Source organism: Thamnophis sirtalis, unplaced genomic scaffold, assembly GCF_051295495.1.
Source record: "Thamnophis sirtalis isolate CommonGarterSnake01/CBP01778 unplaced genomic scaffold, rThaSir2_p1.2 scaffold_6, whole genome shotgun sequence".
In the NCBI taxonomy this organism is placed as follows: domain Eukaryota; kingdom Metazoa; phylum Chordata; class Lepidosauria; order Squamata; family Natricidae; genus Thamnophis; species Thamnophis sirtalis.
The window spans coordinates 15810738-15838235 of NW_028261386.1; the positions used below are offsets into that span (position 1 = coordinate 15810738).

At 42.6% G+C, this 27498-nt stretch overlaps 2 protein-coding genes across 3 annotated transcripts in view; both read right to left on the minus strand.

The window, feature by feature from the left end:
* Positions 1–1014: 1014 nt before the first annotated feature.
* On the minus strand, positions 1015–19068 carry LOC106550047 (uroplakin-3b-like). The gene is made up of 6 exons (XM_087717901.1): positions 19038–19068; positions 13570–13719; positions 10742–10964; positions 5571–5647; positions 4193–4322; positions 1015–1177 (listed from the first exon to the last, which is right to left on the minus strand). The coding sequence occupies exons 1-6, from the start codon at positions 19066–19068 to the stop codon at positions 1015–1017; spliced, it is 774 nt and encodes a 257-aa protein (XP_087574027.1).
* Positions 19069–24896: 5828 nt separating this feature from the next.
* The window catches only part of DTX2 (deltex E3 ubiquitin ligase 2), a 31199-nt gene continuing 28597 nt past the window's right edge, over positions 24897–27498 (minus strand). For both annotated transcript variants that reach the window (XM_087717266.1, XM_087717265.1), the window contains 2 exons: positions 26663–26752; positions 24897–25657 (listed from right to left, as the gene is read on the minus strand). In XM_087717266.1, coding sequence (XP_087573392.1) covers positions 25433–25657; positions 26663–26752 — 315 coding nt within the window. In that variant the 3' untranslated portion in view covers positions 24897–25432. The remainder of the gene's footprint in view (positions 25658–26662; positions 26753–27498) is intronic.

Below are 27498 nucleotides of genomic sequence, written 5' to 3' on the forward strand. Positions count from 1 at the left end.
CAGAACAGACCCACGGAGGCAGCCTGGAAAACTGGAGGAGGAGGAGGGAAATATATATGAGCCAGGCAAGCAAAGCCAGAATCTTGTGGTTGCCCAAGCAAAGGCTTGGCTCCAACCCAGCTGCTCCAACCTCATATTAAGGTACAGGTAATCCTTATGAACACAAGGGGACCAGACTTTCCACTGCTAAACAAGACGATTGTTAAATAAGCCATGCCCAATTTTTTAACCTTTTTTTTTAACCCATTTGTTAAGCAAATCATCACAGTTGTTTGGCGAATCAGACAGTCATTAAGCAAATCTGCCCTCCCCCATTGACTTTGCTTGTCAGAAGCTGGCTGGGAAGGCTGCAAACGGTGATCATAGGACACCCCAGGATACATAGGCAACCATCATAAATACGTGCCAGTTGCTAAGTGCCTGAATTTTGATCACACCACCACGAGGTTGTAACAGTTGTAAGTCTGAGGAGCAACCGTAAGTTGCTTTTCCCAGGGCCATTGTAACGCTGACTGGTTGCTAAACAAATGGTTGTAAGTCAAGGAGCACCTGCAAATGCATTTCCTGATTGGGCACAGCCAGTTTTGATTGTATTGCATCCTCTTGGCCAGAATGCTGCTACGAAAAGCCAAGGAGATGACAACACATGGAGCATTTATTGCATGTAGCAGCAAGCAATAGCAATAGCACTTAAACTTATATACTGCTTTACAGTGCTTTACAGACCTCTCTAAGCAGTTTACAGAGTCAGCCTATTGCCCCCAACAATTTTGGGTCCTCATTTTACCCACCTCGGAAGGATGGAAGGCTGAGTCAACCTTGAGCCTGGTGAGATTTGAACTGCCAAACTGCAGGCAGCCGGCAGTCAGCAGAAGTAGCCTGCAGTACTGCACACTAACCTCTGCGCCACCGAGGCTCAATAGGTTGTGGGTGTGTGAGTGGGGTCTGACTGCCATGGAAAGGCACAGAGATCCAGTTAGGGGGCTGTTGGTGCAGTTGTAGATTTTATGAAGATTAAGGGGTGAGATGAGGGCCAGGCATATCTGCAGCAGGTGGTGGGGGAGAGGGCACAGGTGGGGCGGGGGGAATGTGGTGGGTGTCATAGCGGCTTCCTTGGAAAGGGTCCGGGCGCTGCTCCTCTTGATTCTCGGATGGATCGTGGCGCCAACGCTTGAAGCTGTCAAAAAAAAAGGAAATTGGCTTGAGCAGGGAAGCGGCTGCATGTTAATTTATTTCTTTGATGGACCATCCTGAGTTTTCCATGAGATGGAGGCCACATGTTTATCCCTGTCCTTTTATTTCCCCCCACATAAAAAGGGCTCAGGGAGCTAAAATATGCTGAAACTTGACTAAAGTCATCCAATGATATAACACGAACTTGACCTCAATGTCTTCAGTCCTGGGACCACTGTACCGTATTATCTTGCCAATCATTGATAGTGGCAGAGGGAATATGATTTAATTCTCACTTGGATTCAGCGATGTGTGCAGAAAGGCCAAAAAGTCAAGCTGGTCAAATCCCTAACTTTTTTTTTTTAATGTGTTCAGTTGCACAGCCATGGTCTCTATCTTTTGACCCTCTTCACTGTATACAGGTAAGGGTAAAGGTTCCCCTTGCACATAAGTGCTAGTCGTTCCCAACTCTAGGGGGCGGTGCTCATCTCCGTTTCAAAGCCGAAGAGTCAGCGCTGTCCAAAGCCGTCTCCATGGTCATGTGGCCGGCAGCACTTTACTCGCCGAAGGAGCACAGGACGCTGTTACCTTCCCACCAATGGTGGCTCCAATTTTTCTACTTGCATTTTTACATGCTTTCGAACTGCTAGGTTGGCAGAAGCTGGGACAAGTTACAGGAGCTCACTCCGTTTTGCAGCACTAGGGATTCGAACCGCTGAACTGCCAATCTTCTGATCGACAAGCTCAGCGTCTTGGCTACTGAGCCACCGCATCCCTCACTGTATAGAAGGGATCAAATAATCAAACCCCCAGATTATACAGGTAGTCCTCAATTTACAACAGTTCATTTAGCGACTGCTCAAAGTTGAAACGACACTGAAAAATCTGACATGACCCTTTTTTCATAGTTATGACCTTTGCAGCATCCTCGTGGTCAGGTGATCAGAATTCAGATGCTCGGCAACTGGTTCACGGCACACCTTACACTATGTCACGGCACACTAGTGTGCCACAGCACAGTGGTTGAAAAACACTGCACTAGAAGACCTCCAAGGTCCCTTCCAGCTCTATTATTCCATTAAGCAACAGTCAGATAAGAGAAACCTCAGCCCACACCAAAGGAATTCAGGTGAGGAAAATGCCTCAGGCTTCACCCTCCATAGTGCCCTCTAGGACAGGGTTTCTCAACCTTGGCGACTTTAAGTCCTGTGGACTTCAACTCCCAGAATCCCTCAGCCAGCTGAGAAAACGCCAAGGTTGAGAAACACTGCTTTAGGATAAAGGAAGGAAGGGGAGGTGTTTTTAGACTTGCAAGATACTGCTATTGTAACCCTATAATAAATGTAGCTTTAGTATTCATTCATTTGGTGTTCAAACCTTATCTACCATATTTTTCAGAGTATAAGACGCACCAAAGTATAAGACAGACCAAGATTTTGAAGAGGCAAATTTTTTAAAAAAAGTTTTTGCACTCTGCATACCTCCCAAAATTGGCTGGTTTTTCGCAAAAACAGGACTGTTTTTTGTCAGAAAAGGGGCATGATTGAATAGTCTTTAGGAGGCTTGTAGAGTGATCCTGCAGGCTGGCGGGGGGAGAGGCAAAAAAATGGCCCATTTTTCACTCATTTCTTCCCTTCCCAGATCCCAGGAGCACTATGGAAGCCTCCTAAAGGCTATGCATGGCCATTTTGGTGAAGGGCTTTGGGAGGCCAAAAATGCTGTATTCAGTGTATAAGACGCACCCAGATTTTCACCCTCTTTTTTGAGGAAAAAAGGTGTGTCTTATACTCCGAAAAATACAGTACCTTAAAGAGATGATCTTTGGGCTTTCTTGGAAAATTCAAAAGTTTTCTGTATACAGATAAGTTTTTGCCACCATCTGGTGGTCAGCTGGATCTCTGCAGCTCAGATAGGTTACCTATAGGTTCCCACATGAAAGGTGTGGAGCAGGGCAGTGGTGAGTTTCCATTTTTTAAATTACCGGTTTGCTCACGCACATGCGCAGAAGTGTTCGGGTGGGTGGGTGGAGCCTCCCGCCACCGCCACTAACGGTTCACCCAATCTGAGACGAACTGGGAGCAACCCACCTCTGGAGCAGGGGTGCCAAACTCGATTTCATTGAGTGCTGCATCAGGGCTGTATTTGACCTCGAGGGGGGAGGGAGAGGCCAGGTGGGTGTGGCCAGCTCAACGTCACTCATGTCAGGGGCACCTGTGACGGCTCAAGTGCTCGGGCAGTGAAAGTGGGCTCCTGAGCTCTGTTTTCAACTGCAATGGTCTCCTCCAACTCTCTGCCAGTGGTGGGTTTCAAATCCCGTTCAAACCGGTATGGTTGGAACGGAGTCAGCGGCATCCTCATGGATGCATGCAGCACGCACGCATGCGCGTGCATTGCGTGCATGCGTTCAAGCGCCTCTGCGATGCTCCAGCTGCTACGCGGAGTGTCACGCAGGCGCTGTATGCACCATATGCCTGCGCGGAAGCGCAAAAGCCTTTAAACTCTGGTAAGGAGCTCTGGCGGGTGGGTGGTCCCTCAGGAGCACCATACCGGAATGGTATCCGGTGCTCCGGGCTGGCTCTGGTATGCACATACCGGGACATACTGCCTGCAACTCACCACTGCCCTCTGCCAGCATAAAAGGAGCACAGGAGAGCCACACATGACCCGCACGAGCTTCATTTTTCATTGGCAGAGGCACCGCAGGCCGGTCCTTCACTGTTTGCAAGGCAGCCCCGTGAACCAGATCTAAGCACCCCACAGGCTAGATCTGGTTCCCAGGCCTTGAGTTTGATACCCCTGATGTGGAGGAAGGAATGACCCAGAAGTTAAGAGCTCTCTGGGCTTCCCAGTGCTGGTTGGCCTCCCCTGCCTCCACTATATTTATGCAACTGTCTTCAGCATTGTTTTCACCCTTCAACCTTGTCCTGTTTTAGGACTCCAACACCTCATCTTTCTCTGGCTGAAGCGAGGATGATCACCTGTCATTTGCAGCACCAAGGTTCTAGGTGTGGGTACTTACCATTCGTAACAGACGGTGCTCAAGAAGCCAATGGTGACAACTCCACAGAGAGCAGAGAGAATGACAGTGATGACAATCATGTCTCCGCTACGTCGTCCAGGCCACGTGTCTATTGTTTTCCAGATTTCAGCTGAGAAGAATGATAATATATAACCACTATTCATTAATGAAATTGCTATCTGATATCTGGGGGCGGGGAGGGGGGTAGGAATAACATATGTCTGGACATAATCATGTAAATGATCCAGATTGTGCAATATGCCTGGCACAAATTACTTAATTTGTGTATGTGAAGGCTGATGCATTGATCATGGCTTTTATCTAACCAATGAACCTCTGGTTTTATCTTCTTTCCAATTGGCTGTATTAGTTTGTTTGTTAGATTGTGATCTTCCTTTTGTTCCTGGGATCAAGTGGCTTACGTACATAGAACAGAATAGCTGGCCACCATGACAAAAAATGGACAGAGTGTGTGTGGTGACTTCACAATGCAAACCCTGCTCTTTCACACTTGGCCCTACGATTGGACACCAATATATAAATCCTAGGGTTGCATCATGATATTAGGACACACAACTTATCATTTTTTCCTTTGCTCTCAGACCAGGGTGGGTTCCGGATGCCATTACTACTGGTTCGGTAGTAAAAAAAAAAATCCGCGTGCATTTTCATTTAAAATGATCTGCACATGCGCACAACTTTAAAACATGAATAAAATTTACATTTTTAAAATGAAGATTGTACTGCACATGTGCAGAACACAAAATCAAGATGGCGCCGCCGATCATAGAACCAGTACAGTCACGTGTCCACCGGAGTTACTACTTATTCGGCTGAACCAGACCGAATAGGTAGGAACCCATCTCTGTCTCAGACATATATGGATGCATGGGGATCTCCTTCCTTTTTATCCTCATAAAAATAACCCTACAACGAAGAGAAAGTCTTCCAGTGAACAGTGAGGTCCAAGTACAAGAGTAGACTTGAGCTTAGATCTCCCCAGCCCTTGTGCAACACATTAATCACTACATCACACTAGGTCACTTATTCTATATATTAATTGTAGTTTGAGAGTGAGTGGGTTAAAGATTACAGAATGAAAACATACATTGTGAGGAAAAAAACATGACCTCAGTAGTTGGAAGAGATGTTATGGAGAGTCCTAGCAGTTGGTATTAATAAAGGGACTCATACTAGTTCTCTGGCTGTGTTGCCTTTGTACCACGTCCTGGGTCTTCACAATGGAGATTATTTCTGTCTTCTAGAATAGCTTTTTCCAACCCGATGCAACTCCCATTATTTCCCAGGTCCACAAAACTTTACATTACCATACATTTCTCAGCTTTTTAATGGGCAGCAAGTTCCTCTCCTTCCATACCTTTATTCAGCCAGATCGGGGAAGACCATCTTGTTTCTGCTGTCGAACCCGAGGAGTTCATGGCGAGGAATTTTACTCTGAAAAGTATAAAGTGAAATTAAAAAAACTGGGAGAAGGAATGGAAAGAAGTATCAGTGATATTCCAAGTGCATATCAACTCAATTCATGACCAGGTGTGTCCATAGAATTTGGTTAAAACTGTCAAGGTGTTGGACATAATGGTGAATGAACAAAACAGGGAGGTAGGTCCAGAAAGAGAACAGAGGACCAATCTATTTTGGTTTTGCTTTGATCATGACCATCCCGAATGAAAAACTGCAAAATTTTCTTTAAGCTACCAGCTTAATATTAATAATATTAATAATAATGTAAAACTTAATAATGATAATTAATATTGTGATCAATATTTTATAATCCTTGTTCAACAATTAAATTGTTCTTTAATTCTTGATTGAAGATAAATCCTGTCCTTTTGGAAGTAATATTGGCCCCTTTCCAAGATTTGGATTGAATGATTGATTAAAGGGGAGGCTATGTTAACACATAATGTGGGGATTTAAAAATCCTTCCATGACTTTATTTGATTTTGTATGAAAAACATAGAAAGTCTCCCTGGAAAAGATTGATGGATATCATTCTGTCCGAGGCTTCCCAGGAGCATGAAGCAAACTCCTTGTTCCGATAAAAACCCCTTTTATTAATTTATTGTGAATTCTGCTCATTCACATCCGGCAAAGTTTTTCAAGGGAGGATTTATAGTCACAGACCTTATCTGGCTTGGAGAACTGACAGGCCAATATCTATAGAACTTGTCTAGGAGTGTACGAACGAATTAAGCAAATTAATTGTCTCCTGCAAACTCTACTCCCCTTTCATTCCTCTTTTATTTCCTCTGGGAAGGGCCATTCATCGTCCACCTGTGGCCTTACTCCCTAGTCGACCCCTGTTCTTTAGCCCAGTTCATCTGGCAACTCTGTGCATATGCACACTGGGAACAGGCTCCAGCTGTTCATCTGCCTGACTGATGTCTGACTCTGAAGGCAGCTGATAATTGGCATGCGGCTCTGGCCTCCTCTCTGCCTCCGACACAAAGCCTCATCAGAGCCTTCCACAGATTCCAAGACTGGCTCATGTTCCTCCCCAACCTCCTCACTGTCTGAGTCAGCTGCCAGCTCCGCTGGCCACTGGCGGGCTACAACAGATATTTGAAAAAATGGAATTTACCCAAACTTTCACAATCTCAAACAAAATATAAATAGTCCAATAACAACTTTTGAAATATCAGAAGCCTTCGTCCCATTTACGGATGTCACGCAACCCCTTGGGATTCCTGGAAGGAACCAGAACAAGAAACACACACACACCTCTGCCCTCTGAGGCTCTGTATAGCTACAAAACCCATCATTATCTGATCAGAGCTGTAACTTCCTTTTGTATTATTCAAGCCTGCGGAAACCTTCCTGCCTCTTGACTTCATTCCATTCTCTTACAGGGTGGAAAGTCTGGTTGAATGGGTCTGCATTCCCATGGCTGTTTTCTCAAGGGATGGGCTCCCCAAGTGATGAAAACTGGTTATACCTCCAGCTTCAGAATCAATAGGGGTTTTTTCCCCCTTGTTGTCTTTCCCCAGAATTGTGACATTTGGTTTCATTCTTCCTTAATTTCTAAGGCAGACGCAGGTCAAGCTATCAAAAAAGGTAAAAAATGGCAGCTATAACTGTGCAATCAGAGGGATATAAAAAGGGTGTGGTTTTGATTGCATGGTTATGGCTGCCATCTTGATTTTTTGACATGGCTAAAAAGGGGCGGGGCTTCAATTAATGAGTTATGGCCATCAGCGTGACAATTTTTTTTTTACGCCCTTCCCTCTAACGAAGTTTTTGGGGAAGTGGCTGCTCACCCCAAATATTTATTTCTCTCCAATTGGAAATTTTTCAGAAAAAGATCAATGAATGCAGTTGGTTAAGAAGATTGGCTATGGGGAGCAGGGTGGGCGGGCAGGTGGGTTTAAAAATAGAACATAATCAAAGTCTCTCAATCATAAAATGCTGCAGGAAGTTTTGTTTGTATCTCTGCAGGCAAATATGACTTAAAAATAAATATCTTAATTGCATTGTTGGAAGAAATGTCCACCTAAGTTCAGTTCCAAGTGGGGAAAAAGACCCTGGAAACATGGAGGCTGTTTGGAAAGATGGTTTAATGGTGGACAGGACCACATGGCTTGAGGTTCTGGGCAAAAAAGAGCATATGGAGTGGAGAGAGGAATATATTTATACACTCTCTTGGGCCCTGCCTTAGAGTTTCCTGTTCCTGTACAAGAAATGTATCCCATTGGCTGTCAGACTCCCAGGGGGCGGGGTGTGTGTGTCTTAGCTAACTTTGTAGACTGTCAGTGTCCCAGGCTTGGTTGAGCCTTGCTGGGTGATGTAATCTTCCCAGGTGCCATGTGGTGAAATGGGTATAGGGCTAATCCTATCATGTCCTGAGGACCATGCCTTAATCCCATCACCCTGGAGCTGAAGGGCGGGGGGGCAGGGAGCTGTAGGGAGCTGCTTTGTCTTTTAAAACATGTTTCTCCTTTTCTCATCCAGGGAAATATAATATTCTGCCTTTTTAATATTTCCTAGAATATTTCATTCTTCTAGGAGGGGGATGGGTGCTAACGCCCTACAGCATTAAGAGAGAGTTTGGTCTCATGGTTAAAGCCTCAGCCAGTCATTCTCTCTCAGCCCAACCCACCTCATAGGGTTGGTGTTCTGGGGAAAATAGGAGGAGGAAGAAGGTGTGTTGCATATGTTTGCCGCCTTGAGTTACTAGTAAGTAATAAAGGTGGGATACAAATAAATAAATAAATAATCTATTCTTTAATAGGAAGCCTCTTCAAACTTCTCTTCCTACCAGCCCGGGGGGAAGGGGGGGGCTGCTGAAATTCTGCTGCAAAATATATGCATTTTGTCTGAATTCTCCCAAGCTTGCAAAATTCCAAAAAGAAAGAGCCAAAGATTGCATTGCTGCTCTGACCCTTCAAACTGAAGGAAAGAGGGAGGAGAAAAGAGAAAAGCCCTTGCTAAAATTATGGACATCATTCTTTGATTTACATCTTGCCTATCAGTCCAGTAATCAAGGAAGCTTCCCTGCTTTTTAACTTCATATACAGCAAACAAAAGACTCCAAATCTGATCATCCTCACTCTCCTAATGACTTTATATGCCTCCCCTTCCTTCCCCCAAATAAATGGTTTCTGCAGTGAGGTTCCCCAGATTCTCCAATGTTTTTTTGTTTCTCTTCCCCGCATCCCCCCCCCTCCAAAAAAAAAAAAACATTTCATGGCCAGTCAGGTCCAATAGCTTCCAAGAGAATTTGTGAATGTATTTGCACGGCACACTTATCCATGCTTGTAAACGAAGTCAGCTTAGCCAATGTGGTAAGCCATGTGCATCCATAAAAACAAACCTAGTCAGGATTAAATTGCGCTTAACGTGCCCTGCAGATTTGTGACTGGATGCAATCTGAGACAGCGATAGGTCTGTTGGCTTAGATAACCAAGTGGAAAGGAGGGGATATTTATCCATTTTCTGTCTTGATTTCTTTTAGGATATTATTATTATGGTTGGTCACACCGTCAGCCAGATGTTTAGGACAGATTTGGCATTTTTGTGAAGTCTATCGAGTCCTTCCTAAGGACCTGGAATAGGCAGACCTTGTGTTATATTATTATTATCATCGCAACAACAGAATTGTATCACAGTGGCCAGTTGTTTCGCCGGATTTGGCACTGGTTACTAGTCGGGCCCCACCCAGGGGCCTAGGACGTCGTAATGTATTTTCGTAATATGCGTGCAGATCCAAGCAGTGCGGCTTTTGGCATTTGACTGATGGTGATTTTGTCAATTTTTAACTATTTTAAATGTAATTCCAGTGCTTTTGGAATAGCACCCAGTGTGCCAATTACCACTGGAATTACCACTGCTGGTTTGTGCCATTATTATTATTGTTGTTGTTGTTGTTGTTATTATTACTATTGGTTGCATACTTTTAGACTGCATTTGTCGTCATTATCCACTACTGATTCTTTCCCAAGGACGTGAGATAGGCAATACCAATAGCAATAGCACTTAAACTTATATACCGCTTTACAGTGCTTTACATACCTCTCTAAGCAGTTTACAGAGTCAGCCTCTTGCCCCCAACAATCTCGGTCCTCATTTTACCCACCTCGGAAGGATGGAAAACTGAGTCAACCTTGAGCCGGGTGAGATTTGAACTGCCAAACTGTAGCTAGCAGTCAGCTGAAGTAGCCTGCAGTGCTGCACTCTAACCACTGTGCCACCAGATGTTATTGTTGATAGTGTTAAAAAAAGTATCATGAGGACCCAGATTGCTGGGGGCAATAGGTTGACTCTGTAAACCACTTAGAGAGGGCTGTGAAGCAGTATATAAGTCTAAGTGCTAAGTGCTATTGCTGCCAGTGCAGGATGTAAGCTGTTCCCAGTAATGCTGTATTTTGCAGCTGATGGTGAATATCTCATCTCTAGTGGTGTTTTGGGATTGTCTCCAAAGTGCCTATTATGGTGTTTCCCCAAAATTAAGACCGGATCTTATATTATTTTTTGCTACAAAAGGCACATTAGGGCTTATTTTCCGATTGGGTCTTATTTTCAGGGAAATACGATACTAAATGTGTTGGTCCAGCTGACAATCTTAACTGGGGCTTATTTTGGGGGGATAGGGCTTATATTACAAGCATCCTGAGAAATCATGTTGGCCTTATTTTCCAGTTGACTGTTATTTTCAGAGAAACAGGGTGCTACCTTTGCTTTCTTTTATTAATAATTGTTATAATTATTAATCATAATTACATTGCAACGACTACAACTCTTATTTCTGTTTGTTGCTCTTAAGGATTTTCAGACCCCAATCTGGAGAATAGAATATCCATTTTATATCCCGCCTTCAGAGGTGATCGTCGGTAAAAACAAACAAAGAAACCAACCTTAAGATGGTGCCCATATCCATGCAATCAAAGCCCTGCCTCTTTTTACTTGCATCATTATTGCAACCTTTGACTTTTCCAGCATCCCTTTCCTTGTGGATGCCCTCTCTACCTGCCAGGGTTCCCTCTAAGGAGATCAGAGGGTCAAATCGAAGGCCATATGCCATCCCCTCTTTACCTGTAAGGTCCAGTAGAGGGCAGAGGACCATTGCAGGGGGTCCTGCTGTCATCATTTTTGCAGGATGATTCGTTGCCAACCCGGAGCACGTTCGTCGTTTTGCCTTTAGTACATGGGTATTGGGAGAGGGTGGATTTCATTGTCATGAAGGCATAAGTGGTATATAAATCTTCATACGATGGAATTTGCTGTGTGGATGTGGGGTTCTTGAAGTTACTTGTGGCTGTGGGGAGAGAACATGTAAAAACAAGGCAGGCAGAGCGACGGGCATGGACAAACCAGAAAATGAACTTCTGGTCAGCAAGTCTTCTGGTTACTGCCATGCATGCACATGTGCACGCACCGAACAGTTGGCTGGCGGGCATGCTCACGATGGAAAATGGAAGACCAACTCTTCTGGTTTCTGGCACTGCCACAGGCACAAAGGCCAGTTGATCATCACATGCACATGCACGCCAGAAACCTGGAAGCTGAACGGGCGACACCGCACGTGCCAGGCAAAATGGCTCCATGTGCCACTTTGGGCATTGCCATCACGGGTTTAATAGCTCATCCATCTCATATGAATCCTATTAGGTCCATGGTTTGGGGAACCTGCCATTTACCCAGCATATGGTTTCCAGAAATGGACAACCAGATGCCTCCCATGTACTAATTCCAGCACTTGAAAGCAATCCATCTTTTCCAGTTGTGTTCTCCTTATCAAGCCACAAAGATGTTAAAATTGCTGCTCCCCCAGTGATTAATCCACTGAGTGCAATAATCAATTAATCTATTTATGGAAACAGTTGAGATGTGCACCTCACTTTTGACGCTGTCAAACTATCTATCAACATGCCATAATTATTGCTTAGCATCTATCTGGATAAAGCAGTGTTTCTCAGCCTTGCATCTTGAGGAAGTGTGGACTTCAATTCCCAAAATTCCCCAGTCAGCATGAATTCTGGGAATTGAAGTCCATACTTCTTCAAGTTGACATAGTTGAGAAACACTGGAATAAAATAAGGCAGCATCCACCTCTGGGAAACATGTCAACAACTAACATTCAGAAACAAGGTTTTTAATTGCAAGTAAGGAGCCATGGTGGCGCAGTGGTTAGATGCAGTATTGCAGGCTAATTCTGCCGATTGCCAGCAGTTTGATTCTCACCAGCGCAAGGTTAACTCAGCCTTCCATCCTTCCAATGTCAGTAAAACAAGGATCTAGATTGTTGGGGGCAATATGCTGATATTGTAAACTACTTAGAGAGAGCTGCAAAGAATTGTGAAGTGGTATATAAGTCTAAATGCTAGTGCTATTACTAAAATTTGAATGAATTAAAATCTCTCATACGCTCTGCCAGCTTTGCCCAAATTTCCTTTCAATCTTTAATTGGGTGGGGAAAGCCATTTAATGCAGTGGTTAAAGTGTTGGACTAAGTTTGGGAAGACTCAGGTTCTGTGTGCCATCAGCCATGGAATCGCAACGGGCAGCTTTGAGCTAGTCCCTCTTTCTGAGTTCAACCTATCTCATAGGCGGCAGCAACTGAAGGTGAGGCTGAATGACAAACGCAGCATTGCACCATAAACCCCACCCGTCTTCTGCACACATTGGGACATTGTGGGCCGACCCAAAGGGGCAGGGCTTGTGGAACAATGCTGCTTTCATAGTTTTACTCAAAGCAGGAAGCTTCAGTAGATGTTCACCTTCCAGGTGTGGCGTTCTAGGGATAAAATCGAGGGAACCTCCTCCCTATGCCTTGAGTTCCCGATCAAAACGTGAAAATAAAGGAAAATACTTGTAGCTTGGCATTGAAATGAGAGGTCCTTGATGCTCTCTGAGCTTGGTGGTTTTCTTGCAGATGTTTTATTATCCAAACTGTTTCCTAATGAAACATCTTTAAGAAAACCACCAAGGTCAACGAGCACCAAAGACCCCTCAGAGGCGATAATGAAAAAAGGACAGAAATGGCCTGGAAGGGAATATTCAGAAGCTGTAACAGAAACAATGAAGGCAAAAGTATGCGTTAAGGCTGTGGCATGCGTGCCTCAGGTGGCAACCTATCTCATAGGCGGCAGCAACTGAAGGTGAGGCTGAATGACAAACACAGCATTGCACCATAAACCCCACCCGTCCTCTGCACACATTGGGACATTGTGGGCTGACCCAAAGGGGCAGGGCTTGTGGAACAATGCTGCTTTCATAGTTTTACTCAAAGTTTTACTGTGGGCACGTCAGCAGTCGCCCCATTCTAGCTCCACTGTGCATGTGCGTGTACCCCCCGCCAGCCAGCTGGTCTTCGGGTCTCTGTCGCGCATGCGCGGTGGCGGAGCACATGCAGGGGATGTGCACATGCATGCACAAGGATGCAGGTGTGTGTGGGCGCTCGCATTGCATTTTGGGGGTTCGCACATGTGTGCCCCCACCACCCCATTTTCGGCCTGGAAGCCCTCCTGCACCAATCTGGAAGCCAAAAATAGGTGAGGGGAGATGGGGTGCATGCGTGGGGGGATGCTCACATTGCATTTGGGGTGTGTGTGTGCACACTTTGGGCACTTGTCACCAAAAAGATTAGCCATCACTGCTTTCAGGCCTAGGAAATGAGGTAGCATTAGGAAGAAACAGACTTTGTTCCTCTTGATTCAGTGGAATATATGACTAAGAGAGAAGAAGCTTACTTAAGACTTGCAAGATTCAACTACTATCTCGATAAAGTTTAGTTATAGTTTTCCTCAGGTGTTGGGCTTTTTGCTCGGGTCTATCTTCTAGAGCTAACAGATAGAAATCCAATGAATAAAATAACATGATTTTCTTCATAAAATGTCTTGGGATTTTGGCTATTCACTCACCATTAGCGAAGGTGATTACCAACCAGATGGTGTCCGAGGCATTGATGAATGAGTCAAAGACACACTTGGGTGACTCTAAAGCAAAAGTAGTAACGGTGACTTTTCCTGCCATGTTCATGTCCGAGACACGAGGAGTGTAGGGGACCACCTCTGAAAATACATTGAGAAGTCATCCACATTAGTTGGTGATGCAGAAATGCAAGAACGGATGATGCATCTAATCAAATGCAAGCACGGGTCAGAACATTTCTCACAAATAAAAACAACATTCTTATTTTTTTTCTGCTTCCTGGACCAAGAATGGACACTATAGCCCAGGGGTCTCCAAGCTTTTCAACTTTAAGCCTGGAGGACTTCAACTCCCAGAATTCCCCAACTGGCTGGGGAATTCTGACAGTTGAAGCCCTCCAGGCTTAAAGTTGAAAAGCTTGGAGATCCCTGCCGTGGCCCGACAAAACTGCGCTCATCAAAATAATGGCGATAAAACCACGTCGCTAAAGCCGCGACGTCATCACCGTGACATCATCACCGCGGCGACAACAGCGCGGCGACAGAAGGGCTCTTTAAAACAGCGTGGCGGCAGAAAGCTGATTTAAATTAAGGTAAGGGTTAGGATTAGGTTTAGGGGTTTGGTTTAGGGTTAGGTTTAGGGTTAGGGTGCTGAGTGCTTCGGAAGGCACGGATTTGCCCTCCGCAGTTATGTTGTCGTGCTAGGGTCCCCTTTTTCCTTAGCGCTTTGGACGGCATGGATTTGCCCTCCACGCTTATGTCAGTGCGGAAAGGGCTTCGCGGTTTTGTCGGTGAACCATCCCTGCTATATAGCCTGCACCCCTTGAGTTGAAGGACCCTGGGATGGGAAGGAAAGGACACTGTATCCCCTTTCTTACAGTGGTAAGGTAAAAGTTCCCCTCGCACATATCTGCTAGTCGTTCCCGACTCTTGGGGGTGGTGCTCATCTCCGTTTCAAAGCGGAAGAGCCAGCGCTGTCCGAAGACGTCTCTGTGCTCATGTGGCCGGCACGACTAAATGCCTAAGGTGCATGAAATGCTGTTACCTTCCCAACAAAGGTGGTTCCTATTTTTCTACTTGCATTTTTACATGCTTTTGAACTGCTAGCTTAGCAGAAGCTGGGACAAGAAACGGGAGCTCACTCTGTTACGTGGTGCTAGAATTTCAAACTGCCGAACTGCCAACCTTTCTGGGTGACAAGCTGAGCATCTTAGCCACTGAGCCACCACGTCCCTTCTTTCAGTGGTAGTGCTCCCCATAGCCTGTCAATCAGAAAGGCTTTCCAGGAGCTCCCTATTAGAGAGAAAAATTGTCTATTATGTATGTATCGTAAATATGGGTTGTTATTGTTTTTTTGGCTTTAAGGAAGGTGTGCTTCCCTCTTTAATTCCCTCCTTCTACTGCCCCAAAGTCCTATTTCCTTGGGAGCAAAAGTTTAGAAACAAAAACAAAGCTGCACCACCAAATTAAAAATTAAAGCATTTTTTCCCCCTCCTAAAAGCTAAAAATATAACTTGGATAAAACGTCTTCCATTTCTGGAATCACATTCAGTCCACCTTACCATTATCCATCTACTATAACACAATAACAGAACAGAATAACGGAGTTGGAAGGGACCTTGGAGATCTTCTAGTCCAACCTCCTGCTCAAGCAGGAACCCTACACCTCTTCAGACAAATGATGGTCTGATGTCTTCTTTAAAACCTCCAGTGTGTAGTAACACACACAACTTTCAAGGCAAGCTAAAATGTTTAAAGATAAATCAGATAAATGTTGGAAATGTCATCACACCTGGCTCATATTATCATGTGTGGTGGACATCTGTAGAAGCTAAAAAATATTGGATAAAAATATGCAAGTGGTTGGAAAATATGATACAACAACATATTGACTTGAAACCTGAAATATTCCTGTTGGGGATCTTACCAGAAACTATATATTTGATTATTCATATAATAACCACAGCTAGAATTGTATTTGCACAAAACTGGAAAAGTGAAGAGATTCCCACAGAAGAAAATATGATAACGAAAATATTAAAATGTACAGAAATGAACAGATTAACACTGGCAATTAAAGAGAAAGAACAAACTGGTTATTATTTGATATGGGAAACATTTTATCGATGGTTAGAGGATAAATATAAAAATTAGATATAAAAGTAGGTGAGTAAAATATAGAAAACAGTTAAGAGAGTTAAGAGAACTAAGAAGAGGATGTAAAGTATCAGATATCTAATGTGTTGGTATTAGGCTAAGAATAGATTAAATAATCAATATGATTGTAAATTTTAACTGTTATTGCACAAATATTTGTACCCAGACAACACACTGTTTAATGGAAGATGGATTATTTGTACTAAAATAAAATTTAAAAGTTTTTTGGGGGGACTTTTAAAGGCAAGCCTTTCCATTGATTAATTATCTATCCGCTGTCAAGAATTTCTCTCCTTGTATCAATTCTGAGCATTTCTGTGCAACCTTATAGCATCCCTTGTACTGATTGAGTACATTATTTGAGTCTCCATTTGACTGCCCACTCTCCCTCCCTTCTTCCAGCATCTAAGAGGATTAGCCAACCATCTCACTTATCCAGAGCTGACATGGAAGTGGAATGTATATCATTTGGAAATGAAAGCAGAGCTGTTCTTCTGCACATTTCCCCAAATTCATTTGATAGTATTGACATTTGTACTTAAACACAATCCACTTAACCATGGCAAGTAAAACCTTAAGCTAGGTTAGTATGGTCCAAGCCTAGCCTGTTGGGTCCCCTCCCCCTTCTCCCCATTTATGGATGGACGTGTTTGTGAACACAGAAAATAGATTAATTCAGGAAGCAGATCCAGCACATTATGTGAATAGAGCCACCCAGTTTTTGCTTGTACTTAGTTACTTAGCCCAGATTATTGGAAGATTATTCCATTTTTTTTTTACTATCTCATTACAAAAGAAGATTACTGCCAAACATTTACACTTAAGTGTCTGCTAATGCCCAGAGCAAAAGAGACAGGATCTTTAATCTGGAAAGTTTAATTCAAAATGGTAGGTGATACTCTTGATTTAGGAAATGACACCAATGATTGAAAGAGAAGCAAGAGACATTTTAGGCAATCTTCCCCAAGTCATCCTACAGATAGTTGAGATGACACATCATTTCTAATAATACAAATAACCATTTGAGTTGTATTTGAACACGCTTTGAAAATACCAGGTTGAGAAAGGTTGCACCATCAGCCCATTGAGGTAGATCTTTCCTTTCATCGAAGAGTACCAAAAAGCATTGAATTGCTCCAAATAACCCCCTTCCAACTGTATGATTTTATGATTCTATAAGATAATAATCACCTAAAGCGGTGGTCTTACAAGCAATTAAGCACAGAAGTAGAAGGGAAGCAGCCATCGTTACGGAAGTTGGTTATTCTTCTCAAGAACTTTCTTCGTGCTTTGAGAGAAGATGTCCCAAGCTGACAAAAGGATGTTCCTCAGAGTCCAAGGTGCAAATAAAGACAGGGTCAGTAAGGAAAAAACACCCTTTTCTACTCTACTGGCCAATTCCTTATCACATTGTCTTCAGCAACTGCCCCTGTCCCACCCCTTGCCAACTTTCCACATTCTTCCCTTCCCTCGTAAGGATCTTGACCCCTGATAGCAAACAAGTTTGGCTTGTTCTTTCTCGAGACAATAGAAAACAGCCACTAACTGGACAATTTGAGAGGGCATCATAGGGCTGGAGAATGAGGAGACATGATACTGAAAGGTAAAATGAAAGATAACTAAGCCAGAAAATACCAGTAATATCAAGTATGGTGCAGTGGTTAGACTTTAGGATTAAGACCATGGAGACTCAGATTCAAATTTTCACTCATTCACAAAAATATGAATGAGGAGCACTCAACCACGTGAAAATAAGTATACAGTAGGTAGACCTCACTTAGCAACCGCATTTGGACCAGCAAGTCTGTTGCTAGGTACCACAGTCACTAAGCAGAAAACCATATGACCTGGATGGGCTTACATGTCATTTCCCCTGAAGTGATTAAGAGAATCACCCCAGTTATTAAATAAAACATGGGACTGCTATTTACAGTATTACTTCTGTCTTCTCTATTATTTCTGTTTATTGCAATCCAGTTGCGAACCACACAAATGGCAGCCATAGGACTGCAGGACACTGCAACAATGCAAGAATTGGTCACAAAGCTTTTTTTTTAACACCACCATCAAAATGTCAAATGGTCATTAAACAAGGCAGTTGGTAAACGACGTCTACTATACATTGGAACCTGGAACCTGCTGGATGATACCACTCATTTTCCTAAAATGGCCAATGGGTTGCACTTGAAAAGTTCAGATTCTTTTACTCTGGCAATCATTAGAATCAAGCCTCAATGAATGAGCCAAATATTGATCTGAAATTTATATTCAGATTAACAGAGTTGGAAGGGGCCTTGCACTCTAGGTCATCTAGTCGAATCCTCAAGCAGGAGACCTTACACCATTTCTGATAAATGGCAGTCCAATCTCTTTTTAAAAGCCTCCAGTGATGAAGCTCCCACAACCTCCGAAGGCAAGTTCTGTTCCATTGGTTGATTATTCTCATTTTAGAAAATGTCTCATTTCTGGATTGAATCTCTCCTTGGTCAGTTTCCATCCATTATTCCTTGTCTGGCCTTCAAGTGCCTTGGAAAATAGCTTGACCCCTTCCTCTCTGTGGCAGCCCCTCAAATATTGGAACACTCATGTCTCCCCTGGTCCTTCTCTTCACTAGACTAACCAAGCCCAATTCCTGTAAGCGTTCTTCATGTTTTAATCTCCAATCCCCTCATTGGTTGCTCTTCTCTGCCCCTTTTATATAATAATCTTTCCTATATAATTCTTAACATGAATTTATCCCAGGACCATGTCGTGTATTGCTCTTTTATCAAAATCAGGTCTCTGTTTCCATTGGAGAATAATTATCCCTAAATTATCTAAACTACAGTTTTTGACATTATTTTTTGCATGAAAGAAAATTCTTCCTTTGATTAAGGAGTAATCTTTGACTACTCATTCAATTACTCAAATCAATCAAATAAATTAATAAAAAATCTTTGATTAAAGAAATCTTTGGTTTCAGTTGCATAATTTTGTAGTATTGTACTTTGGAAAGCAAACGTTCAGAAAACATACATTTGAGGGTGTGGAAATGCAAAGTGTCTGTACATTTTTAAAGTTTCTGGGCAACCGCAGGAAGACATGGCTGCTTTAATGAGTAGCTGATGGTGTTAGATTTGCACTCATATATAATCATACCACTGGAAGGGATCTTAGAGGTCTTCTAGTCCTACCCACTGCCCAAGGAAGGAGTCCTTATACCATCTTGGACAAATGATTGTCCTATCTTTTCTGGAAAACATCCAGGGATGGAGCACCCACAGGTGCTGAAGACAAGCTGCTCCACTGCTTAATTGGCTTACCTTGTGGCGGGAAGTCAGTTGATCCTGCCATTACACTAGGACCAGAGAGACTCAGGTTGAAGTCTATACTCAACAACTGAAATTCCCTGGCTGATTTTAGGCTAGTCTCTGCAATATTTGCTGCTTGAGAATGGCAAATATAACTTAACTAAGGAGAACGACATCAACACTAGACCTTACTTTAACTTTATTTGTGGTTTTCTATGCCATGATCCATCAAACCTGTTTCGAAACCTTCAACAAATTTTATGAAACCATCCAATACCAGTTGGCCAATAGAACTTGAAGAGCCCTAGAAAAAGCAAAGCGAGATAGGAAAATAAAAATGTGAAAAATGCCATTAAACAGGCATGGGGAAAAGTTGCAGCTACGTTAGCGACCAGACCAGTTACAGTCAGGTAAAGCAGGTAACGCTGCTTTTAACAGGTTCTATAACTTTGGACAGCTATGCTGTGGTTGGACAGGTCTTGGGGTTGCGTGTGTGCGCACCTTTTCCCATACCCTATGCATTCCCAAAGAGAGATACAATTAAAAATGGAAAGAGCATCACACATAGAAACTAAACAATCCCCACCCCACAAACAAATGATGGGGCTGGTTACATCTTTGGAAGATTTATAGCAATAGCAGTTAGACTTATATACCGCTTCATAGCACTTTCAGCCCTCTCTAAGCGGTTTACAGAGTCAGCATATCGCCCCCACAATCTGGGTCCTCATTTTACCCACCTCGGAAGGATGGAAGGCTGAGTCAACCTTGAGCCAGTGAGATTTGAACAGCCGAACTGCAGTCAGCTGAAGTAGCCTGCAGTGCTGCATTTAACCACTGTGCCACCTCTCTCTGATTTATTCTCATGACCTTTCTTCCTTTCAGCCATTCTTTGGGGGTCCAGAATGATCAGCCAGATTTCACCTATGGATTCATATCTCCCAGAATTTCCAGCATAGAATCCTAGAGTTCCAAGGGATCATGTGGGACACACTGTCCCCGGTGCATGATAATAATACAATAGCAGAGTTGGAAAGGACCTTGGAGGTCTTCTAGTCCAACCCCCTGCCTAGGCAGGAAACCTTATACCGTTCCAGACAAATAGCTATCCAACATCTTCTTAAAGACTTCCAATATTGGGGCATTCACAACTTCTGGAGGCAAGCTGTTCCACTGATTAATTGTTCTAATTGTCAGGAAATTTCTCCTCAGTTCTAAGTTGCTTCTCTCCTTGATTAGTTTCCACCCATTGATTCTTGTCCTGCCCTCAGGTGCTTTGGAGAATAGTTTGACTCCCTCTTCTTTGTGGCAGCCCCTGAGATATTGGAACACTGCTATCATGTCTCCCCTAGTCCTTCTTTTCATTAAACTAGACATACCCAGTTCCTGCAACCGTTCTTCATATGTTTTAGTCTCCAGTCCCCTAATCATCTTGGTTGCTCTTCTGTGGATTCTTTCTAGAGTTTCCACATGTTTTTTACATTTTTACATTTGACAACCAAAATTGAATGCAGTATTCCAAGTGTGGCCTTACCAAGGCATTATAAAGTGGTATGAATCCAAATTAAAAGCATTGTGGATGGGTGGCAACTTGAGCACATCTGGAAAAAGGGTAGGCATCAGGCCCCATAGATTTCCTCTCCTGAATTAAAGTTCATTTGCTTCCTTGCCTCTGGAATTAACTCATGATACTCATTTACTAATGGAGGACTTTGTTGTAGAGGCCTTAATTCTATATGGACTTTAATTCGGGAGTGAAGAATTGATAGAGAATGATGGGATTGAATGATGGCCAGTGTGCAGATTGTGAAAAGGATGGAAGCTGCAGCTAATGAAAGACCTGTTTAGCCCAATGTTCTCTCACCATGTTTTATCAACAGGAAGCTTCTTACATTTTAGTAATTTTAGTTAAAACATAGCTATATGGCCTGAATCTTAAGGCAAGGTTTTGAATGTGTATGGAACTACCTTTGAAAGTTCTTGGGAAACAGCAAGTATGGCAGTGTGTGGTTACTAGTGTATTGAGCATGATAAAGTAAGTCCAGTTGCCATGATTCAACTTTCAGACTTTAGCTGGATGACTGAGAATCTTCACTGACATTGTTGAAAGAAACTTTTCTTCTGGGTTCAGCTCCAAGTAGGGAAAAAGACACTGGAAACATGGAGGCTGCTTGGAAAGATGGTTTAATGGTGGACAGGATCACATGGCTTGAGCTCCTGGACAGAAAAGGGGGATCACATGCTTCAAGATGGGATTTTTATCTGTTTGGCCCCACCTGTTTCCTGTCCCTGTGTAAGAAATGTATTCTGATTGGTTATCAGACTCCCATGGGGCCATGCAGGGGCAACTCTACAGGCTGTCTTGAGTCCAAGTTTGGTTGAGCATTGCTTCTTCCCAGGTGCCAGGTGGTGAGATGGGTAAAGGGCTAATACTATCATGCCTTAATCCCATCACCCTGGAGGGGGGAAATCTATTTGTTATGTAGAATAGACTGGCTCCGGCATTTTAATGGCCCATTAAGGAAAGTGGGGGCTATTAAGAGTGAGTCTGTTTCCTGCCTAAAAACATGTTTCTCCATTTCTAATCCAGGGAAATATAATATTCTGCCTTTTCAATATTTCCCAGGATATTTCATTTTTCTAGGAGAGGGCTGGGTGCTAACTTCCTACAACAAGAGACGAGGTGGCGCAGTGGTTAAATGCAGCACTGCAGGCTACTTCAGCTGACTGCAGTTCGGCTGTTCAAATCTCACCGGCTCAGGGTTGACTCAGCCTTCCATCCTTCCGAGGTGGGTAAAATGAGGACCCGGATTGTTGTTGGGGGCGATATGCTGACTCTGTAAACCGCTTAGAGAGGGCTGAAAGCCCTATGAAGCAGTATATAAGTCTAACTGCTATTGCTAACATATTGCCACTCACTTTGGGGAAGAAACTCTTGAGATACATCTCAGATGCTCGTAGGTCCTGCTTATCTTTGTTGTGTTGCAATTGAAGTGATTTTGCTTCCATCTTTCTTGACCATTCTAATTCATTTTAAGTTCGTACACTGTACATTGTGTTACGTGAGCTGATCTCCAAAACTATCACCAAATGCAAACTTGGAACTGGGAAATGTGTGTTACAAGAGGAAGATAATTTCCAGAAATTAGAATTGCCAAAAGTAGAAAATCCACCTAGAGATCCTTGTGAATAGAAATCACATGTAGGACGGATCTGATTTCCCATCTCTTTACTTCCCTCTTATGGACAGCTTTGGTAAAACAGCTTTTTTTTGTTTCAATGCCTAATTCAATGTTTCTCAACCTTGGCAACTTGAAGATGTCTGGACTTCAACTCCCAGAATTCTGGGAATTCTGGGAGTTGAAGTCGGGACATCTTCAAGTTGCCACGGTTGAGAAACACTGGCCTAATTTTATGCACCAGACCCACTTTAGAAATTCCACCTTTCCAAGCTCTTGTATAGGATGGTTAGGTCAATTTACCTCTCCCCTGTTTTTGCCATCACTTTAAAAGTATTTCTTTATACTTTTAAATATAAATTAAGAGAATCAGGAAGATACTTCTTATAGGATGAGTGGGAAGAAAATTGCTATATAAAACAGAGATGAATATATAGCTTTTAAAATCAGGGATAAGCAATTGATGTTAAGGCTCTAATTTTTGTCCTCAAGTTTGAAAATTACTGTAGATCCCAAGCAATGTTTCCTCAATGAAAGATATTTGGACTAAAAATCCCTTTCCTTTCTTTCTTCAATTTTTTTTTTAAAAATCAATTAAAAATAGGAAAGGGCAGGACCTAGATTACTAGTCGTTTGTCATCTATTTCAATTTAGAGTAACAGAGTTGGAAAGGACCTTGGAGGTCTTCTAGTCCAACCCCCTGCTTAGGCAGGAAACCCTACACCACTTCAGAAAAATGGTTATCCAATATCTTAAAAACTTCCAGTGTTGGAGCATTTATAACTTTTGGAGGCAAGTTGCTCCACTCATTAATTCTTCTGTCAGGAAATTTCTCCTTAGTTCTAAATTGCTTCTCTCCTTGATTAGTTTCCACCCATTGCTTCTTGTTCTACCCTCAGGTGCCTTGGAGAATAGCTTGACTCCCTCTTCTTTGTGGCAACCCCTGAAATATTGAAACACTATCATGTCTCCCCTGGTCCTTCTTTTCATCAGACTAGCCATACCCAGTTCCAGCAACCGTTCTTCATGTTTTAGCCTCCAGTCCCCCAATCATCTTTGTTGCTCTTCTCTGCACTCTTTCTAGTCTCCACATCTTTTTTATATCATGGTAATCAAAACTGAATGCAGTATTCCAAGTGTGGCCAAGGCATTATAAAGTGGTATTAACACTTCACGTGATCTTGATTCACTGAGCAAAATGCTCCAAGCAAGGAACTTAAGGGTTTTCATGTTTACCTTGCTTTTCAAAATTAAGATAAAAGCATAGAACCGGTATGTAAAACTCAGGAAATGTTTTTGGGTCTGAATATTTTTGAAGTTAGCTGTTTAGACTAAAGAAGGGGGTTGAGGGAGGTGCTTGAACAGCTGCTAGTGACAAAAAGGTATTTGGAGTTACATTGTTAAAAATGCTTGAAATTCAACATGTGGATGGAAATGCCAGATATTGGACTCCTTCACACATCTCGATACACAAGTGTTATTGAGCCAGAAATCGTGATTTAAGTCAGTGATTGCTAAGTGGTTTATGACAGGTTGTCATTTATAATTGTTGCAGCATTCCTGTAGTTCCAGAACAAAATTCAAGTGCTTGCTAACTGGCATGCAATTACAATGGTTACAGTATCCTGTGGTCTCAAGGTGCGGAGGGGAGGTGTCTCATCATTGGAGACCCTGTGGTGGTGGTGGGGGTCCAACAAGCAAAGTCGAAGGGGAAGCTGGGTGTGTGATTTGTTTAAGGACAGTAGTAAAACAATTGCAACGTTGCAACTCACCTAATGACTGCATTGCTTAATGACTGAAGTTCAAGCCAAGGAAAATCTGCATCACCCTATATAACTACAGGCTATAATTCTGTAACCAAACTAGTATATAATATGGCACACTGGTCACCCAGTTCAGATTTCTGAGAAGCTTGATTTTCCAGAATTTTTTCTTTTAGGAGAAAGTTTCTCCTGGTTACAGCTGTGACAAAACGCTTCTGAACAAACACACAGACAGACACAGCTGAAATCCCAAACGAAACTGTAAAAAATGTATTTCAGGACTCTGCCTCAATCTTTACTTCCGTCCATGTTGAACAAAATAAGCAGCAGTGGATTATGCAAAATAAAGTTATCCAATATGAAGAATTTATGCAATTTACAGAGTCCAGTTTTTGCTGATACAATAAAAAAAAAAGATTAGTTCTCCAATTACATAAAGCAGAAACATTTCAGGCTTTTAGTTTTAAAAGCTGCAGCCCTGCAGCCCTAAATTTAAGTACATACCCAAGTGTGATCTTGACTCTGCGCACTCAAAAGATCTGTCAAATGGGAATACTGAAAGGTATATGGATATAACAAAAAATTATACGATATTGGAAAATTCTGGAATTCTGGGCAATGCCTCGCAAGTTAGCAATGTTCTCACGTTTGGGTCATTGCTGTGTGGTTCTACATGGTATCAGAGCCAAAGAACAGCAAAAAGAAAAATCATCAATTTAAACGTTTACCGAACTATGAAGTGTCACAAAATTTCAGGCGAGAACGCCCAATGGTTTGCATGGGAGCACGGAAGGATCACATGGCTGCATTTACATTTTTTAAAATGTTATTTGGGGAATTGTAGGTACCAGCTAGAACAAGGGTTTCCAACCTTGGCAACTTTTGACTTGTGGACTTCAACTCCCAGTTGAAGATATATATATATATATATCTTCAGATTCTAATATGATTTTGTTGCTAAACAACATGATTTTGTTAACGCACCGAAGCAGGGAAATCTCATCCCTTGGTTCCAAAAGATCTGCCTCAAAGCAGCATCCGATTCTTGATAGAAAGTAAGAATGAACAAATAGTAGACTGTGTTCTTTCTCTTCCAGCCATTTGCCGTATCTTCAACACCCCCATGCAACCACATATGGAAGGACACAATATGAGGATTAAGCCACCATCCTTTTCTGTGTTTTATCTAGGGGAAGGGAGAGTTATTGTATATGACCAATCTGTGTCAGGACTGTAAAGGCTCTTAAAATATCTTTTTTATATATATATTTATATAAACCCTCTTCCTCACAGTCATGCTGTGCATTCCCAGAGACTGTGTTATTGCTCAGCAAAAGGGCAAGCAAATATAAGGCAACAGAGGTGGGGATTTGTAGCTGCCATCCTCCATGGAGAGGCACCCATAGTCATGGAGAAGACAAACTCCACTTTTGGCTGCAACTCCAGCCCAAGATGGAGGCTAAACTCATGGACTCAGGCAATCTTCTGTGACCCCTTGAGCTGCCAGCTCCGCTAGGACATTGTCAAGGTAGTTAGGGTCTGGGTAGCCGTGGCCTGAGACATTGGAGGTCATCTCTGTCTTGTGGTGGATCTCATTCCACACCACAGTGTTGTTCTCGCCAGTTGTGCTGGATGTTCCTACGGTGAAGATCAAGCGCCTTCTCCATGCCACCTTTAAAAGTTCCAGCACCTAGAGAGACAAGAAAGAGGCTAACATGAAGCTTCTCACATTCCACAAACGGAAGACTCCAATCTTTTATGTGCCCACTTTGCTTTGTTGAGATCTACTGAAAAGTTGGAAGACGTCCTTGAGGTCACCATATTGCGCAATCTTGTAGGACTTCTCCAACTTCTGCTTGCATAAGGAAACTCTCTACCTCCCTAATAACTGGCACTATTGCGGAATTGTTCTTACCAAATAGTTCAATCAGATTGGATTGAACTGGATCCAGCTGGAGTTTCAATGGTGAAAAATTCAGAATGTTAAAAAAACAACAACAACAAAAAAAAACCAATCATATCAGAATCAGAAGAGAGGAAGGGACCTTGGAGGTCTTCTAATCCAGGCCTCTGCTCAAGCAGGAAATCCTACACTATTTCAGAGTATATCCATTCTCTTCTTAAAAACCTCCAGTGATGGAGCACCTACAATGTCTGAAGGCAAGCTGGTTAATTATCCTCACTGTTAGGAAATTTCTCTTTAATTCCAAGTTGCTTCTCTCCTTGATTACTTTCCATCCATTGTTTCTTGCCTTGCCCTCTGGTGCTTTGGAAAATAAATGGACTCCCTCCTCTTTGTGGCAGCCTCTCAAATACTGGGATACTGCTATCATGTCCCTGCCTAGTCCTTCTTTTCCCTAAACTAGCCAAACCCAAATCCTGCAAATGTTGTTCTTCACGTTTTAGTCTCCAGGCCTTTAATCATCTTAGTTGCTCTTCTCTGCACTTTTTCCAAAGTCTCCACATCTTTTTTGTAAAGTGATGACCAGTACTGGAGGCAGTATTCCAGATGGGGTTTTACTAAGGCTTTACAAAGTGGGTACTAATACTTCATGTGATTTTGATTCATTCGTTTTGATCATTAACAGTCTTTGTTTAGTTAAGCTGCTGATTGGGCAGAAAAAGGAGAATTAACTTCATATTCTTTATTCCATCGCAATACATCAACTCAGGCAAGATCTTAGCATCACTGTACCTTTCGTCCCTTCTCGCTATCGGGTAGGTAACAATATCGTGGGAATCCTCTTGCAGTGTACGGCAGCCCTGGGCTGGGATGCTCTGGACCCTGAAAAAATAAAGGCAGAGAACATTTATACATGCAGATCCATTCATTTATACACACTGGCTAGGAGCCCATTATAGATTTAATTTAGTTGTTGAATTCTGGATTAACATAATTTGCTGAACCACATGTCAGAATATTCATGAACCGGCAGAGACATGGTGACAAGGTCAGCCAATGAATAGGCATAGTAACAAGGTCAGCCAATGGGAGCTGAAAGAGTTTGAAGTTTGGGTGTGGCTTAACTCTGAACTGAAACTAAAAGAAACTCATTCTCTGTATAGCCTGCCTGTGTTTGAACCTGCTTACAATCTCTCTTCTCTACCACATTGGAAGAATCTGCTGTTGGTATTGTACATTTATTCATGTGTTATTATGTATATAAAGAAGTTAATGAATCCTGCTGATATCTGTTTGCTTCCTAGAGTTGATTTTTGCAACAAACTGTGACATACACTCTAATAAAAAAGCAGGATCTGCACAACACATTAAGGCATCAAAAGGAAGCCAAGGTTCAAACTATGTTACATACCTAGCTCAACACATTGTACAATAAATGCCGATCAATCATTACGGGTTAAGTTTGGAGTGCAAACCCAGCCATTGCGTACCAACTGTGCTGTTTAATGTCTCTTTATCCTTTTTTGGGACCATTGGAAACACCCAAACATTGGACGACTGTTTCAAACTGACGTAAATAAACTGCTCAGACAGAATATAATAAAATTCTTTAAATGTCTCTATGTGCA